This window comes from Ailuropoda melanoleuca, chromosome 3, assembly GCF_002007445.2.
Source record: "Ailuropoda melanoleuca isolate Jingjing chromosome 3, ASM200744v2, whole genome shotgun sequence".
Lineage (NCBI taxonomy): Eukaryota > Metazoa > Chordata > Mammalia > Carnivora > Ursidae > Ailuropoda > Ailuropoda melanoleuca.
The window spans coordinates 24,549,218-24,566,849 of record NC_048220.1 but is presented as its reverse complement, the minus strand read 5'-3'; the positions used below and the strand labels follow the sequence as shown (position 1 = coordinate 24,566,849).

The 17,632-nt window shown below is 53.4% G+C and overlaps 1 protein-coding gene across 13 annotated transcripts in view; it reads right to left on the bottom strand.

The window, feature by feature from the left end:
* The window catches only part of SLC25A48 (solute carrier family 25 member 48), a 251,720-nt gene that overhangs the window by 27,820 nt on the left and 206,268 nt on the right, over nucleotides 1–17,632 (bottom strand). For 6 of the 13 annotated variants that reach the window (XR_004624027.1, XR_004624026.1, XR_004624028.1 and 3 more), the window contains exons 1-4: nucleotides 12,789–12,975; nucleotides 8,267–8,355; nucleotides 3,379–3,450; nucleotides 1,084–1,342 (exon numbers count right to left, since the gene is read on the bottom strand). Coding sequence is in view for 10 of the 13 variants with exons in the window: in XM_034656034.1 (XP_034511925.1) it covers nucleotides 1,084–1,342; nucleotides 3,379–3,450; nucleotides 8,267–8,355; nucleotides 12,789–12,834 (466 nt within the window). In the remaining 3 variants the exon portion in view is untranslated. Of the gene's footprint in view, nucleotides 1–1,083; nucleotides 1,343–3,378; nucleotides 3,451–8,266; nucleotides 8,356–12,788; nucleotides 12,976–17,632 lie in introns of those variants that run through there. The other 7 variants (XM_034656037.1, XM_034656040.1, XM_034656038.1 and 4 more) reach the window with 3 other exon arrangements.

Genomic DNA, 17,632 nt, shown 5'->3' with positions numbered 1-17,632 from the left:
GGCAGCAATGGACCCAAGGGCTCTATCAGGGCTTTGGCTGTGCAGCCCAGCTGAGCCCAGCCTCTGTGGGCAGAGGGCTTACATGCCAGGCCATTGAGAAGACTGCCAGCGAGAGAGGTCTTATCCAGGAGAGCTCTCAGCCCAGATCAGATATTTGGTCAGTCAGGAAGGACCACAGATCCAGCCCTTCCATTATGCAGAAAGGAGACGGTGGCCCAGGCAGGAGCAGTATCTTGCCCGAGGAGACAGAGTGACAGCAGAGCCAAGAACAAAACCTGGAGGTATTGAAATCTGTCTAAGACCCCAGCTCAGCCCTCCTCAAGGGCTGGCACTTGCTAATCTGCACAGCAAATGCCTTCCCATTCTTTCCACCCTCCTTTATCCAAAGCACAGCAAAGACACCGACACTCCTTTCTCAGGAGGGAGAAGTAACAGACTCCGCATGTGGTGCAGGAAGGCTGTCTAGCACACCGAGAAATGAAGCTCGAACCAGAACGTCCAGGAAGGGAAGAGGAGCGACCCCTCACCCCCTGCCACAGGTGGTGCAGGGGTGAAGCCTCCTGGCGGCACTCCCTGGTGTTGGGGACGGGTGTGGCTTTGAGACCTGTGAGTCCCTCAGGGCCCCAGGCCTGCCTGATTTAATGCTCTGGGTTGTTCTTCTAAACATCTTAATAATTTTTGAACAAGGAATCCCCTGTTTTCCTTCTGTGCTGGACCCTGCAAATAATGTCGCTAGACCTCACCCAACGGTCATTCATTACCTGTGTGGCCCTGTCTAAGTGTCTTCACCTCTGGGAGCCTCAGCTTTCTCTTCTGTAGAACGGAAACAGTAATAGCACCTGCCTTACAGAATTGTTAGGAAGATCCATTAAGAGAACGTACACAGAGCTGTACGCAGGTGCCCAGCACGGCGTAGTAATTACTGACAGTTACTACTAGAGGTCAAGACGCTAATTGCAGACTCTTACATGACAACGCAGGTGCTCTGCTCAATGAAAAGGATATTAGCAACCACATCCCTGATCTGGCAGACCAGGAAAGGGTCACAGGTGCCCAGACACCAGGCCCCATCCCTACTCTTACCTTCCCGAAATGGCTGTGTTTGCATCTGTAGCCGAATCTTGATGAGGTCCACGGGCGCCCCCAGCCCGACAGAGACCACGCCAGCCACCATGCTGGCCAGGAGAAGGTCAGACAGGGTGCGGGACCGGCTGGCCTCGGACTCCTTGCCGTGGTGCTGGCTGAGGAACCTCTGTGTGTTACTGAAGACCCCAAACACCACCGAGTTGTAGACAGCGATGCTCGCAAGGGGAAAGGACATGCCCTTGAAGAAGCCGAACACCTGTGGGAAAACCAGGGGGCAGGAGCATGAGCGCCCAGGGCTGTCTGCAGGCCAGGCACCAGGCTCCCTGCACAGCCCTGAGCACAGACCCTGCCCTCTTGGAGCCTGCAGGCTGGTGAAGTGACACCATGGGGAAAATAAATCATTATGTCAGCAAGAATAAAAAAAGGATGCTGATGTGATGGGAGGAACCAGGTGGGTGAGGGGTTGCCCTCTATTCCTGGGCAGGGCATATTCTGGCCTGGGGGAGGAACCCACTTCTGTAGGCAGTTTCCTTTCCTGAGTCAGGGTGTCCTGGGCCTGGAACCCATATCTGCCACCAGAGTGGCAGTGTTCCTGGGCTGGAAAGATATGAGGCTGCATGGAGCCCTCGTGGGTAGTGGGCTTGCCGAGGACCCCACATACCCTCCTCATTTGCCACTCAACCAAAAGTGTTCTCTAAGGCACTTGCCATGTGCCAGGCCATGGGGACAACTCTGAGAACGAAATACTTGCTGCCCTCATTGAGCCGGCACTCTGGGCGCAGGAGAGGGGAGGGGGGACAGATAAACTGACAGGCGACCAGATTCAATGTGCTAAGTGTGTGCGAGGGTCTAAGGGGAGGGGAGCTCCCAGAAGGTCAGCCCCAAGAGGCTTCCTCTGCACATAAGCAGAGACCACAGCAGAGGGTGCTGGAGGCTGAGAGGAGAGGGTCCTTTCCACACTGCACGCTTGGGGAATATCACAAACACTCCTCTGAAATCTGGAATATTCCACAGGCCCTTGGAAGGAGTCAGGGCAGCACTCACTTTCAGCCCCATGCCAAAAATGAAAAAGTACCAGGAAGCTGTTGTACCAACTCCAGGACGCACACAAACCTGCTAATCCTGACCTGGGTGTGTGCACCCTATTTGCCGGGGACAGGACACGTCACAAACACACACGCACCCACGTTCACACACACGTGCGCACACACACACACCCCACCTCAGGCTCTTATCCCTAAACAAGCTCCCTCAGATAAAGTGGGGACATCACTTAGCCCTGAGGTGCCGTGTCTCCAAGAAATGCCTACAGTCCCCACAAAATGCCCCGGGGTTGGGACTGTGGCTGGCAGGCACTGTGGAGAGTGTGTGCCTAAAAGGAGAGTCAATGGCCACATCTCAGGGAACTGGGGAATCACACATCACCCCGAACAGCTTGAACCAAGTTTGCAGTCCATTGTAAAGCAGCCCAGCAAGAGAGTCCGAGCAACACCCTGACATAAAACATGCCTCTGAGGAAAAAGTCACAGTACAGGCAGGAGGCTCCTGAGCCCCGGGGCACTTGCCAGGATGCAGGCTGTGGACAGGGTCGACACTGGGGTCACACTTCCAGGCACTCAAGGGAAAGCCCAGGGCTGTTATCGACCATTTCCTTAAATTGTCAAGTCATTTCATTGTTAATTAGAAAATGTATTTTAAGTTCCCCAAAGCAGGGCCTTAGAAAGTCTTCTGAAAACATGGTCATTCTTAAGAAGAGCAACTGACGCATCTTCCACAAAATATTATTCAGGTTTGCCTCTTTGAAAAGGAAAACCTTGGGTCCCTTGGTTTCCAGGAACCTGAGGGACAAGCCAGCTCTGGGCATCTGGAATCCCAAGGGCTGGGCTCCTGCCACCCCCGGACGAACAGAAGCCTGTGAGTCCATGGTTTACTGGCCTCTCCTTTGGCTGTGAAAATTGATTCCCCTGTTTCTGCAGGAATTTTCCACTCTGTGATTCTAAATTGCTCAGAATCTCTCCAGAGAGGTTCCACCAGATCAGTTTTTCCCCCCAATAACAGTGCACGAGATGGCAGGGTTAAGTTTAGGTGACACACAGTACTTGAGGTGTGATGTGAGACGAGGACAGAGGAGGCAAAACTGAGCCAAAGGTGATAAGGGGAATGAACAGGGCTCCGGCCTGATGGGCGGGTGTCAGGGCTATGGCCACGGTGCCTGGACCCCAGGCAGGCTGCGAGCTATCTGCCGGAGTCCCTGAGGCATACCGCCCCAGCCCCCGTCCCAGAGGCACTTACGCTCTCCCTCCTGTACACCGTGCGGATGCAACTCAGGGTGTTGCCGTAATCGACGCCGGCCTGCAGGCGAGTCTGCGGAGAGATGCAAGGAGGTGAGGGCCCAGGCCGAGACGATTCATAGCCCCACTGCCCACAGACGTGAGGCTTGTGGCACCGAGGCCCAGAGAGGGGAAGGCCCTGCCCAAAGGGACCCAGCCAGTAAGGAGGGCTGGGTCTCTGTCCCCGCCAGCCTGGTGCTCTGTCCTCTGCCCACACTGCCTCCTTCAATGTCCCATTCAGGCCTTGCTGAGTGTGGCAGAAGTCCTCTTGGTCTGAGAGAAGAACAAAAGTCCATTTGTGGTTCAAAAACGATGCTTGTTGGGAGACATGTGATCCCTGCCTCTCAAGTACAAACACTACTCCGGGGCTCTGTCCCGTCTGCTGCCCATCACTCTGAGTGGCCTGCCCTTCATGGCTCCACAACCCCTCCATCTCTCAGCTGGATGATGGGCTGGTTTCCCCACTGGCCTCCTGCTTCCCTCTCAGTCCTTGGCCTGCGTCTACACAACAGTCGCACTGATCTTTCCTGACGCCAGTAAATCGCATCACTGCTACTTACAGCTCACTGGTGGCTTCCCAAGAGACTCAGAGAAAACCCCACACTCTCCACTAGTGTCAAAGAGGCCTGCATAGGCACCAAGCCTGCCTCTCACCCCTGCGTGTCCTCTCCTCCATGCCCCTGCCCCCTGTGCCCACCATGTGGCACATCCCCCAGTCCTTGACCTCACTTACCCCCTCCCCCTCCCTGCTGATCTCTCCACCTGGCTCATCCTCCCCGCAGAAGGTTCTTCCTTCAGTCTTGCTTATCTCTCGGGTCTGAGTTTAAATGTTGCAATGGTGTCATCTCTGTCTGTTTACTTTGGGTTTACGTGGGCTCCCTCCCTATGGCAGGGCTGTCTCATATTTCCCTCTTGTCCCCATGCTGAGCACGTGTCCCCTTTGCACCGGCTAACTGAGGGGCTGGAGGGGAAGACATGGTGTTCTCTGCTGGAGGCTGGCTTTGGTGACCAGGGGCATCAGTCGATAGCCACAGAGCGTCTGACGAAGCTCACAAAAGTGCCAGGGCACCTCCCTGAGCCTGCTAAGAAGGATCTCTGAGAACCACAGGAGAAATGACCGGATCCTGCCCACCCCCACCCCCCGCAAGACCCCAGGGTCCGGTGAGGACTAAGACCTAGGGCACAGACTAACAAGTCACACTAACAGCCTAAGCTCAGTGTGGAGATGAGTAGCAAAGACCCTGGCAGAACACACATCATAAAAGTGATGGTCTCAGGGGCACCTGGGTGGCTCAGTCGTTAAGCGTTTGCCTTCGGCTCAGGGCGTGATCCCAGGGTCCTGGGATCGAGCCCCACATCAGGCTCCCTGCCCCACTGGGAGCCTGCTTCTTCCTCTCCCACTCCCCCTGCTTGTGTTCCCTCTCTCGCTGGCTGTCTCTCTCCCTCTCTCTCTCTGTCATAAATAAATAAATAAAATCTTTTTAAAAAAAAAGTGATGGTCTGAGAGGTGAAAATCATGGGCGATATTTTTCTACACCGAATGGCGTTTCATTTCCGACTTTCCTATGACAGACAGGGGTTACTTTCATTATTTTCAACTTACATCATTTAAAAATAATTTTAAGCATACCACTGAGAATAAATTTGCTGAATGAAAAAAAATTCAACATTCTCCCTGCCCAGTCCACCCCCTGAGCTAATCGCCATGGTTAACAGCGTAGCTGAGAGCATGACAGGTTAGAGACCCAGATGGCCATGGGAAATCTGCAGCCCTCTCACAGCCATGATAGGTAAATGGTATCGTATGTTTTATAAGTGTTATGTTCATAATCAAAGAAATGTAGTGGTTGACTTATTCAACCAGCATGATTGAATGCCTGGTTTCCAATAGCCACTCTTCCACACTCAGGAAATTCAGCAGTAGAGGAAACCAACTTCCCAGCCTCATGGAACTTAGAACTAAGCAGGGATGAAAAAAAAAAAAAGTCAATAAAAGGTAATTCCCAAGCAAATATCTATGTCTGATGATGACAAGTACCATGGGGAAAAACAGACTCGGGGGGCAGAAAGTGTGAGCTGGTTGAGGGAAAACACAGTATTTAACTGTTTGGAGGTAAAGACACAGGGGAAGGCGCAGCGAGAGGAGAAGTGGGCTTTGAATGGTTGAGCAGACCTACAGAGCTCTACCTAGGGGTGGGGTACCCCAACCAGGACAGAACGTAGGTGAGGTGACGTGGGCACAGGCCTCCTTCTCTTCCCCCATTTAAGGCTGATGTGGGGGTGAATGCTCTCTCCACTGGCCCCAGTGCTGACAGGGCTGCCTCTGGGACTGAGGCCACAGGCTGACTCTCCAAGAAGGATCAAGATCCACAGAAAAACTCGAGTGCCCAAATCACTCAAGCAAACTGTGCATGAGGAAACTCAACCCTGGAGTCAATCCCAAATCACAGAAAAGCCTCAAAACCATGGAGCAATGGTCTCCCAGCCATGCTGAGCACTTGAGGAGGCTGCCACGGGGGCCAGCAGCACAGCGCACACCTCCAGGGCCTCTGTTGGAACAGGGACTGGAATTCAGTGTGCAACAATTGCACTCCTGGGGAAATACTGGACCTCTTACAGAATTTATCTCACGGAATCCCACAAATGCCATGCGACCTGGATACTGTCCCCATTTTATAGATGGGGAAAGCTGACCTCCTGTATTAGTGTCCTAGTGCTGCTGTAACAAGTTACAACAATTTAGCAGCTTACCACAACACATGTTTATTCTCTGACAGTTCACCAGCTGGTCTAAAACCAGCCAAGCCCTGATTGGGAAACCCGGTCACACTGCATCAGATATACACCTGAAATGCACCAGCTGGGCGGGCAGTCAGGTGAGAATCGGGATCCCAGCTTCATGGCCACCAAGCAGCCAGAGGCTGGCTCTCTCACCAGTGACGAGGCAGCCATGGGCAGGGAAGGAGCCTCTGACGTGGGGTAACAGCCCAGGTCCTTTTAGCTCTGCTCTTCCCAAGGCAAGCCCTGGGACCTCAGACAAGTCACAAGTCACTTGCAACATACAAGCATGTGTTCATCAGGATAGGAATGGCTCACTCCCGACTCTCTGCTCAGTGCCACAGGGATGATCTTCACAACAGCCCTGCCAGGAGGTGCTTTGACCATTTTTCAGATGAGGAGAGCAAGGCTCGGGGAGGCGAAGTGCTGCACCTTGGTCATAGGAGAGCAGGTGGAGAGGCTGAGAGTGTACTCCAGATTATTCCCACTCTAAAGCTCTTGCCTGGACCTTTCTCAGGCAGGGACTCCAGAGAAAATGTCAGCCAGAAGAAAGGAAGGAAGGAGCATGTTCTGGGGAGTAATGAGAGCCCTGAGCCACATCCCTAGGCTGGGCCCAGGCCAGCCTTGTGAGCTGGCATCACCACACTGGTACCCTGAGCGAGGAGGTTCTCAGGCTGGGCAGAGACTGGATTTGACTATCAGGAAGGGTTCCCTCAGAAGCTCAAGGGGCTGAGTGGACAGAAGGAGGAGTGCTCCAGCCTTTCCAGGTGGCCAGCTTACCCATGTGGGGAAGGGGCCCCTCCAACAAGGTCCACCAGTCCCTGGCCAAGCTTGGGGTAAGGGAAGGATGCTCTACCAGGGAGACACAGAGGTTGCCTGTGCTGGGAATGTAGCCGGAAGGCCCCTGGGGGCAGGGACTGGATTTGCTTTGTTTACTACTGATGCCTTGCTACCCCCATACTGCCTGCACATAGAAAGTGTCCAGTATGCATTTGAAGTATGAGCAAAAGGCGGGGCCCACATGGGGGACACAAAGAGCCAGGAAAGATCTTTAACTATTTAAGACAAATAGGCTGATACCCCATCAAGAAGAAGGCAGGCTTGGGCTCTGACATAGGAGGGGCCCACTGTCCTACAGGGAAGAAGACGGGGGAAAAGTGATTGTAGCAGCCACTTGGGAAGAGCCTGAGAAGTTCCTCTTAGCGCATGATCCAGGCAAAGCTTTAGATATGAATGTGCAAGTCAGGGGTGAGAAGGCACTATTTGCGACTGTGCTCCCAGGGGATGGGTCTCTAGTCCTGCTCACCACTGGGGACGGGGCAGGAATGGGGGTGGAGTCAAGGAATGTCCCTTTGTAGGGTGCCTCACTCCCTCCCTTCTTGATGCTTTCGAAAACTCCTGGTATGACTTCATGCAAGCCCTTCCCTTTCTGGGCCAGTTTCTCCATCTGTGGAACAAGGGGCATGGATGGTCCCCACACCAGATGGCCCTGTTGAGTCCTCATATATCCTGTGCTTCCTAGAGTTATAATGGCTTCCTATTCCCAACCCAAGTCCGCAGTCTAAACTCATAGTGAAGACCTCCCAGGATCGAATGTTGACCCACCTTCCCTGGATTCTGATCTATAGAAACCTGATGCATCAGTCCAACTGGCCATGCTGGCTTTTCCCAAGCGTGATCCCCACACAGTGTCCCCACCTCGATGCCTTAGCTCTTGCTGCTGAGCCTGGAACATCTTTTCTCATCATCTGAAACCCAACCTTAAATTCTGGACTCAGATGCCATCTCATGACTAAAGCCTTTCCTGGTTCCTTAGTTGCATGGAGACTGGCCGGGGATACTTACCATTACCTTGGCCCCCTCCCCCACAGCCCATGAGAACCTGGAGGCAGAAATGTGGCATTCACAAAAACAAGATCCCTGCCAAGTAATGAGAGGACAGCGAGGATTCTAAACCAGTCCTCCTGGCACCCTGGCACCCCCCCGCCCACGGTTGGCACAGAGACTCTGCCCTGGGCTGGAGACTGTCTTGGAATCAGAAACAGCAGACACATTCCTGGAGGCAGACTCACTCCAGGCCGCTTTCCAAGAGGTAATGGCAAACATGGCTGCAGTACCTTGACCGTGTCTAGAGGGTGGCCGACGATGACGCTGGCTGCACCTGTTGATCAAAGAGGAAGACCTGGTCACTGAGCCCCTGGGCTCCTCACGTGCACAGGCTGGCTCTTGGGATAATAAAAATGGCTCGGGCACTCACATTCACTCACTCAGTCAATGCCCAGTTACCAGTGCCCCCCCCCATGCAATGTGCTAGGTACCGGCCCAGGCACTGAGGAAGGCAAAGAAAATGAAGTAAAACCTGGGCTCTGCCTCCAGAAACAAGCACCCCCAAAAAAGGACAGTGAAGGTGCTGGGACAACTGGGTATCTGCATGCCTAAGGATGAAGTTAGACCTCTACCTCATACCATACACAAAAATGAACTCAAAATAGACCAAAGACCTTAATGGAAACACTGACACTATAAAAATCATTTACTAAAGCACAGGGGAAAACTTCACGATCTTAGAATGGCAATAGATCCTTCCATACACTACCGAAAGCACAAGTCACAAAAGAAAAAAGAAACTGTGTGTCATACAAATTAAAAACTTGTGCAGCAGAGGACACTATCAAGAAGGTGAAGACAACCTATGGAATCAGGAGAAATATCTGCAAATCATATATCTGATAAGGGTCCAGTATCCAGAATTTATAATAAATACTTAAAACAAGAAAAAGTATTTTTTAAAAGTAGGCTCCACTGCCCAACACTAAGTTTGAACTCACAACCCTGAGATCAAGAGCCACACATTCCACCAACTGAGCACCCAGGTGGCCCCCCCCCGATTTTTTTTTTTTTTTAGTGAGCAAAGGAGGTGAAGAGACAGTTCTCCAAAGAAAATATACATATGGCTACTGTGTACATGAAAAGATACCTAACACCATTAGTCACTAGGTAAATGCAAATCAACATCACAGGGAGATTCCCCTTCACACCCACTAGGATAGCTATAATTGTGTTTTTAAAGGCAAACAGTAAATGTTGGTGAGGATATGGAGAGATTGGAACTCTTGTACATTGCTGGTAGGAATGTAAAATGTGGCAGCCACTGTGGCAACGGTTTGTCATTTCTTCAGGAAGTGAAACAAAGAATCACCATACGACCCAGCAATTCCACTCCTAGATAGAGACCTACAAGAACCGACCACAGGCACTGGAACAAGTACACGAACACGAATGCCCACGGCAGCACTATTCGCCATGGCCAAAAGGTGGCAACAGCCCAAACATCTGTCAGTGCGTGAGTACGTAAATACGGTGTGGTAAATCCCTGCCATAACGTCGTTGGACGTTAAGGGGAATGAAGTGCCGACGCTCGCTGCGGCGTGGGTGAAGGTTGAGAACAGCACGCCAGGTGCAAGAGGCTGGACACAGAAGGTCCCATGGTGTCTGATTCCAGTTACTCGAATTATCCAGAACGGGCAAATCCACAGAGACAGAAAGCTGGTTAGGGGTTGTCAGGGCTTGGGGGGAGGGTAAATGGGAGTGACTGCTTGATGGATCCAGGGACTTCTTTGGACATGAGGAAAATTTGGAACTGGACAGAGCTGACAGATACACAACACTGTGAGCACACTAAGTACCACTGAAATGGATGCTTGGAAATGGTTATTTCTAGGTTATGTGATTTTTGCCTCAAAAAAAAGGGAGGGAAGGTGTGAGGAGAAAACTCAGAACCTTTTCGGTTACCTACAGGTTACTTCACTTTTTCTAGACGTCATTTTTAGCAGGTGAGGTAGGAGTCATGCTAGCACCTACCTCACGGTTCCATTGTGAGAATGAAATGAGCTAATGAAGGTCAAGTACAGCAGAGTCCTGGCTCTAGCTGTCACAATCCAGTTTTAGTTTTGTCTTTTTTTTTTTATTTTGTTTTTTACAAAGACCTCTCTGACATGGTGATGGATACTCTGGATTTTTCTTCTCACAGAAAAATGACCCTCCACACACAGAGTCCCAAGGCCTGAACAAATTCCCTGCCATGCTGATAAGGAATGAAGCATCTCTGCTAGCAGGGGTGATTTAACCAGGTAGGGCAGTCCTGGAATATGAGACGGTAGAGGCCCAGAGGAACCAGCTAACCCCAGAACAGACATGTGCTCCATCTAGAACCTCCAGACCCTTCTCAGCCCCTCCTTCCCACAGAAGTGGGTGGAGGCAGAAAGGTGAGAAAGAAAGAAGCTGGAGTATTGACTCTCCAGGAGCTCCTCCCAGCAGGGGGAGAAAGGACTTCTGGTCCCCGGACTAGTTGCTTCACTATGGGCATCCCTTAGCCCAGGGAAGCAGCCTCGAAGCCCATCTTGGATGTGTATCTTCTTGGCCATTCATCAGCCCAAGCATCTGAAATCAGGGAATGCAAAGATCAGAAATGGGACAATCAGGTCAGTGGTTTACAGACCAGTAAAACTTCAAAGCAAATGTAAAGGATGTCATGGTGGAATTTTATTATGCACATTCATTAAGAAAGAAAACAGCTAGAGATGAATGAGTACAGGGGTTAAGAGGGCCCTGGTACCAGTCTGTCTAGGTTGGAATCCCAGGGCTCAAGCTAGAAGCATGACCTTGAGCAAGTCACTGAATGTCTCTGTGTACCCATTTCCTTGTCTGTAACATGAGGATGTAATAATTGTAGCTACCTCACTGGGGCTACAAAGAAATATCAATAGACATGAGACCATATGATTCAATTCATATAAAATGTCAAGAAAAGGCTAATTTATAGAGCCAGAAAGGAGATTCATGGTTGCCCGGAGGGAGAGGGAAGGGATGGAATTTAACTGTGAGTGGGCATGAAGGATCTTACCGGGGAAGAAAATGTGCTAGAATGAATTTATGGTAATGACTGCACCACTGGTAAGGTTGCTAAAAATCACCGAATTGTATACTTGAAAGGGATGTGTCTTATGATGCGTAAAATAACCTCAGTGGAGTTGTTTTAAAAATACCTGTGGTACTTCAACAGCACCTGCTACAGACTCAGTATCTAGTAATGACACTCATCCTCACTTCACGGAAGCAAGAAAACTCTCAAACCGAAAGACAACAACAAAATCTTAACATCAACAAAGTAAGGACGATGGATCACAGAATAAAGGACAATCCACTACTCACTGACTTGGGGAGGGCCCCGGAGTCATCAGAGACCTGCAGCTACTCGGACAGCATTACCCTCAAACCAAGCCAGGGACAGCCCTACTGAAGTTGGTCTGGCTACGTAAGGGGAAGCCTTAAGTAGGGAAGGCTCTCCCCCAGAATTGCTGGAGGTTGTCCAAAGAGGGGCCTGCCCCTCACCACCAAGGTAAAGGTAGGAGAGGAAGGTCTAGAAAACCTGTAGAAAAGAACTGCTTATGGTGAAAGGGACCACCTCTGCTCATGACAGCAAGAAGCAGGGGTCCTGCAGCCACCTGCTGGGGGACAGAGGTGGGAGCGGCCTCCAGAAAGGGACCCTGGCATGCTATCTGGTCTGTTGCTCTTTTTATTTGTTTCATTTTCATTTTCCTATAAATCTCCTGGTCTTCATTCACAGAACATTTGGTGGGGCCCAAACACACTAATTATAGCCTCTGTCTCAGCACCTCTGGTTTTTGGTTTTGTTTTTGCTTTTGACTTTGGGCAGGGGTTGCATTTGCCAACATCCCTTTCCTGATGATTCTCTTAGATGGGACCAAAAGAAAGATCCTATTTTACAACAAGCGCTAGTGCTTCTCAAACCCTCCCCAGACCCTGTCAGTAGCTGACAAAAGTAGAGAAATAAACCTACTATAAAGAGAAGACTAGAGAAGCAAGGACTTAGATGCAACTCTTGCGCAAGCAAACCCATCCCAGGCCCAGCAGAGGGCGGCTCCAGCCGCGGCTCCAAGGGAGGAGCGGCTCCAAGGGTGCCGGGAGGAGAAACCCGACAGTAGATAAAGGCTGAAAACAGGACGGGTTCCTCCTATCTGGCAATGGGCACCTGCAGCCAGGCACTGGGCTCCCAGCTCTACGCGTCCCGCACCCTCCAACCGGGGCGCCCCCTAGGGTCGGCCCGCTGGCGAAGTCGAGCTCCCCATCCCGCGCCCGGGCCAACCGCCACCCCCACCCACAGGTTCTTGCAGCCGCGTCCCCAAACTCAGGCGCACACCTGGTATCCGGAGGGTGTGTGCGCGCCTGGCCGCTCTATTGGCTGTGGTCTTCGACAGCCGGTTTAATAGTTACCGGGGCCGGTTCGCCGGGTGGCCACTGTGAGGCAAAGCGGCAGCGCAGGCGGAACCTGGGACGCTGGCGGGGTGGCAGGCGAGGGACGGCGAGGCCAGCGGCCGCGGGCGGCGGGGCACTCCGGCAGCAGGCGGCGCGCACCCCGCGCGCGCGGTGGAGGTGCACCGGCACGGGGCTCCCGGACCGACCACAGAGCGGTCTGTAAACTTGGCCGGTCGCTCTTTTTCTCCCTGGCCCGGGCGTCTCCCGCAAGCACACTCACCTCCCGGGGGGCTCCCTCCCAGCCAGGGTTGGGCTCACCTCCGATCCAGCCTGCCGCGAAGTCTTCCAGCTGGAAGCTGCCCATGGCTGGAGCCGCGGCGCCTCGCGCTGCCGGAGCCGGGTCGGTGCCCAGTCAGAGTCGGCGGCGCGTGGCCCGCGACCCGCGGGTCGAGGGAGGAAGTGGGAGACTCGAGCGCGCCTCACGTCCTCCCGCGATCCCCGTGTCCCAGCCGCACGGCAGGCGAGCCTCCGCGCGCACCTCGCCAAGCGCCCGAGGCAGCCGCTAGCACGCCCCCAGCGGACCTTAAAGGCGCCGCGCCGCTCGGGGACACGGGCCGGGCAGCACGTTAGCTCAGCCCGCCCCGCTGCCGTCGCCCACGCCGGGCCGCCTCACACCCTCCACGCCCCTAGGCGAAGGCGCAGGCCCTGCCTGTTCACACTTCCTCCGGGACTCTGCAAGTGATGGCAGTTTTGCCATATGCGTGACAAGAGGTAGAGAGGGAGGCTTTAACCCAAGTCGGGAAGAACCTGGCGACAAACACCAAGAGCCCTCTGTGATAGGATCATTTAAAACAGAGCTGAAGGCGCAGCTCACAGCTTAGCCCCAAGTACTTCGTTTTCCAAGGAGCTGATGGAAAGCTAGAAGCCAGTTTCACTATAGAAGACACAAGACACACAAGTTTGCAGGTCCTTTCTGGAGGTTAGGGACTCTTCCTTGGCCATACCCTCCACACCTCTCTGGCTAGCCCCAGGCTGCAGAACCCTACCTACTCTAGAATAACTGAAGGAGCACGTGGAAAGCACCTAGCCCAGAGGGAGGCTCCAAGTCAGCTCCAAATAAACACTTGCTCTTTGGATGTCTTCAGGCCAGCGTCCGCTGAGGGCTCTGTGCGCGATCCCCCTTCCTCCCCCCAGCATCTGTGAGCAGCAGGCATTAGTACCGCCCCCAAGGCTGGGCAGCTTTATGTGTCAGCTTGGAGGCGCAACAGTCCCGCTGATTCCATCAAACACTAACCTGGGTGTTGCTCTGAAGGTATTTCTATAGATATGGTTAACATCCAAAACCAGGTGACTTTCAGTATGGGGGCTTGTCCTTGATAATCTGAGTGGGTCCCACCCAATCCGTTGAAAGGCCCTTAAGAGCAAAAGGGAGAGGCATCTGCCTGGAAAAGGATGCACTCTTGGTCTCGGGTCTTGAGTTTCAGCCCCTGTTGGGCATAGAGAATACTGAAAAAAAAATTAGGGGCACCTGGGGGGCTCAATCGGTTAAGCGGCTGCCTTTGGCTCAGGTAATGATCCCAGGGTCCTGGGATCAAGACCTATATGGGGCTCCCCGCTCAGTGGAGAGTCTTCCGCTCCCTCTCCCTCTGCTGCTCTCCCTTGCTTGTACTTTCTCGCTTGTGTGCTCTCTCTCTCTAAAAATAAATAAATAAAAATTAAAATAAAAAAAATTTAAAAAGAGCAAAATGGAAGTTTCCCTGAGGAAAAAAGAAATTTTGCCTGTGGAATGCAGTGTCAGCTCCTGAGTATATCCAGCCTTCCAGCCTGTGCTCCAGATTTCAGACTGGCCTGGCTAAACCCCACACTTAGGTAACATATCCATGTCCCCTACTGATTGTTTGTCCGGTGGAACCCTGTGTTCACCTGACACAACTCTGACAGCACTGATTCCAATCAGCTGTGGGCTTTCTCCTCCATCTCCCAGCCCCGGGAGCTGACGCTTGCTGCCATCCCAGCCATGTCCCACTCAGCACCTGGGCAGTCAGGGTTGTGTCTAATTTTTAGGTACAGCTCTCCAGGAGCCCAGCTCCCCTTAGGCCCAGGCTCACCACATACTTTCCATCCTGGGCCACCCAGGAATGTTGAGGGGTAGTCCTTTGTCCCCCAGATATCCTGTTAGTAGGATCTGCACCCGGCCAGGACCCAGCTGGAGGTCCACGCTCACTGGGGCACGTGGCCTGGTGGTGTGGAGGTGCTTTTGGTGCAATGGGAGTTCCCTGGCCTCCTTCCAAGAAGGAAGGTGATTTGATGCTAATTTCCAGCAGAAAACTAGCCTTGGCACTCCAAATGGTGAGGGTATGGTCTAGAAGAAGGGGTCTCTCCTGGGCCTGCTCATCTCCCACTGACACATCCATGTCACCTCATCCAGGCCATCGTGCAGCAGCCACGCAGGCCTCCTTCTTCCAAGGCAAGACAAAGTCTGACCACTGAGGCTTGCTGATAAGAGCCAAGAAGGCTGCTGAGGAGTTGGGGCTCACCAGCAGCACTGACCCCCAAGCTGTGCCCTACCTACCAGGTCTGGGGTATGTGTTGGGACAGTTCCAAGAAATGAAAGGTCTCTGAAGAACAGCCCTTTTGTGAGTTCATCACTGAGCAAGTCAACAAGTAGAAAGGCCCACTCTCTTGGAGGACCCCCTAATGGCTGCCAGGCCGATTGTCAAGCCTCAGTCCCATGTCAGCAGTAACTGGAAGGTCCTGGGTTGGCAGGCAGTGGCCCTGAAAGCTACTGCTTTAACTGCTCATGAGTGCAGCAGTATGGACGGGGTGGGCTCCTTTCCAGAATAAGCCACCGTACTCAATTCCCAAATGTGTGCCACAAATCTGCCCACGAGGCACATCACCCGACAGGCAGGGGGAGGACCCAGCTCTAGTGGCAGTCAGACCACTAGGCTGGGGGACCTGGCAGAATGCTCCCTTGGGGGAGGGGGTCTGGCCTGTGGCTTACTCCTGGCTTCCCTAATTGGGAGCATCTGGAATGCTGCCATGCACATTTGCATTCAATCCTTGGGAGGGAGCTGGTACGGAAACTGAGGCACAGAGAGATCAGCAAACTGGGTGGCTAGGGCCAGAAAAATCCCCATTTCCTTTCTCCCTCCACTCTTCCAGAGAGGTACCCTCCCGGAGCATTTCCCGCTGCCGTGGGGTACGCACGTGGGATGTGCTGCTAACATCTGACAACCAGCGGCCCACTTCCCAGCTCTCGTTTGCCTTTTCAGGTGATGACTTTCCTGAGCCCCTGCTAGGGGCCAGTCTCTGCTCTTGGGAGCTGTCAGAGAGGTAGCAGTTTGAGTTGCCCACAGGGAGGCAACAGTGAGAGCCCTGGGGAGGGAGTTGTGTGCCAGGCAGGTGTCAGGGTAGGCCCCAGGCCTTGAGTCTCCTGGCTGCACTGAGTCTATGCAGCCTCATGGCTCCACTTCCTCAAGGCTCTCCCCACCAAGCCCTCCCTCCCCACCTGCCATGCCTGAGCAGCTCAGTCCTGGGCCAGCTGCTCCCGCCCCATGGCCTGTGCCTGTCGCCCTGCCTCCTGCTCTCTTGCCTTCTGGAAGCCCACCCCTGCTCAGCTATTCTCCCCTGCTCTGCTGTTCCGCTCTCCCTCCTTGGTGCTTCCTCTCCTGTGCGGCCTTCCATGTGGGGTGCCTCAGGGCCCTCATCGCCACCCTGTCCCAACCACACCCGCATCTCTCCGCTCACAAGCTCCACCTCTCATCTCCCCCTCAGAACTCACTTTTGAGCCCACATGCCTTTCCTTACTCAACAGCTCTACCAGGGTGGCCCCACGTCATCTCTAATGTGACACATCGCTTGATGAACTCTGTAACTCGCCAAGTATTCCTCTTTCCCCACCCAGCCAGTCACCCAAGCCAGACCCTGGATTCCGTCTGTGATTCCTCTCTCTGCCCAGGCCTCATCCCTACGTGGCCACTGCCTGCCTGGGTCAGGGTAACAGAGGCCCTCTGCCCCGTCCCCTGGCTAGCCTCCAGCTGCTGCCACAGTGAGCTTCAGAAACCTTCATCTGCTCCAGCCCTCCTCTGTTAAGGGACCTCCAATGACTCCCCATGGAGTCACTGAGCATAATTCTATCTCCCCAGCTCGGCATGCAAGGGTCCACGGGTCTGGCTCTGGTGGCCTTTCCACTTCTTACTTCCTACCACATCCCCTCAGGCTGGAGGCCCACCAGGGCAGTGTGTCCTCCAAACCCCACCCGCTTTCCACCTGCGACTGTGCATTTGTGTTCCCTTACTGCAAACACCGTCTCCTCTGCTTCTCTGGCTAACCCCTATACCTGACTCCTTTGAGACTCAGCTCAGCTTTCCTTCTCCAGACACACCCTCCGTGAAGCACTCACCACCCCACTCCACACTGGATCTGCTGTCCCTCAAGAGTGTTTCCAGAATATCTCCAGCATATCCATATCATGGCTGCCACCCTCTAAAGTTTAGTCTGTCTTCCTGAGAACAGGGCAGTGCCTTATTGTGGTACAGGCCTGGTGGACAGTCACTGTTCAGTGGGCCTTAAATGGGGAAGGCTGTGGGGTAGAAGTCTGAAGGGCCTGCTGACTGCCAGCAGCCAAAGAGGGGGTCCAGATACAAGGCAGAGCAGATGAGGCCCTGGGCCTTTCTTGGCATGTCGCAGAAGCCCGGCTCCTTTCAGGCCCTCAAAGCTACCAGGTGTTTTTCCACCTCAGGACCTTTGCACTAACCACTCCTGCTTTGGCTACCTCCTCTTGCCTTTCTGGAGGGGAGTTTCTACTTCCTTCAGGCCTAAAGTGAAACATCTTCTTCATAGAGGCCTCCCCAGACCCCTGGGCCAAGTCAAGCCCTTGCTGTCCCTCTTGAGGCAACCCTGTTTCTCATTCCACCCCTTACCATGTTGGTCAGTCCTCCTGCAAAGCCCAGGAGGCCTGGGCGAGTCTTCTGACTCATCCACCGCCACTGCATCCTAAACCTCAGCTACGGAGCAGATGAACAGGAATTCCTGGTTGTTGAATGAAAGTGCATGAAGTGGAAACACATGTGTATGTCTTTGTATTTGGCCATTTGCACCTGCTGCATCCATCCTGTACTGGCCTCAGAGAGTGGGAGCTCTCTGGTCCCTTCCCTGAC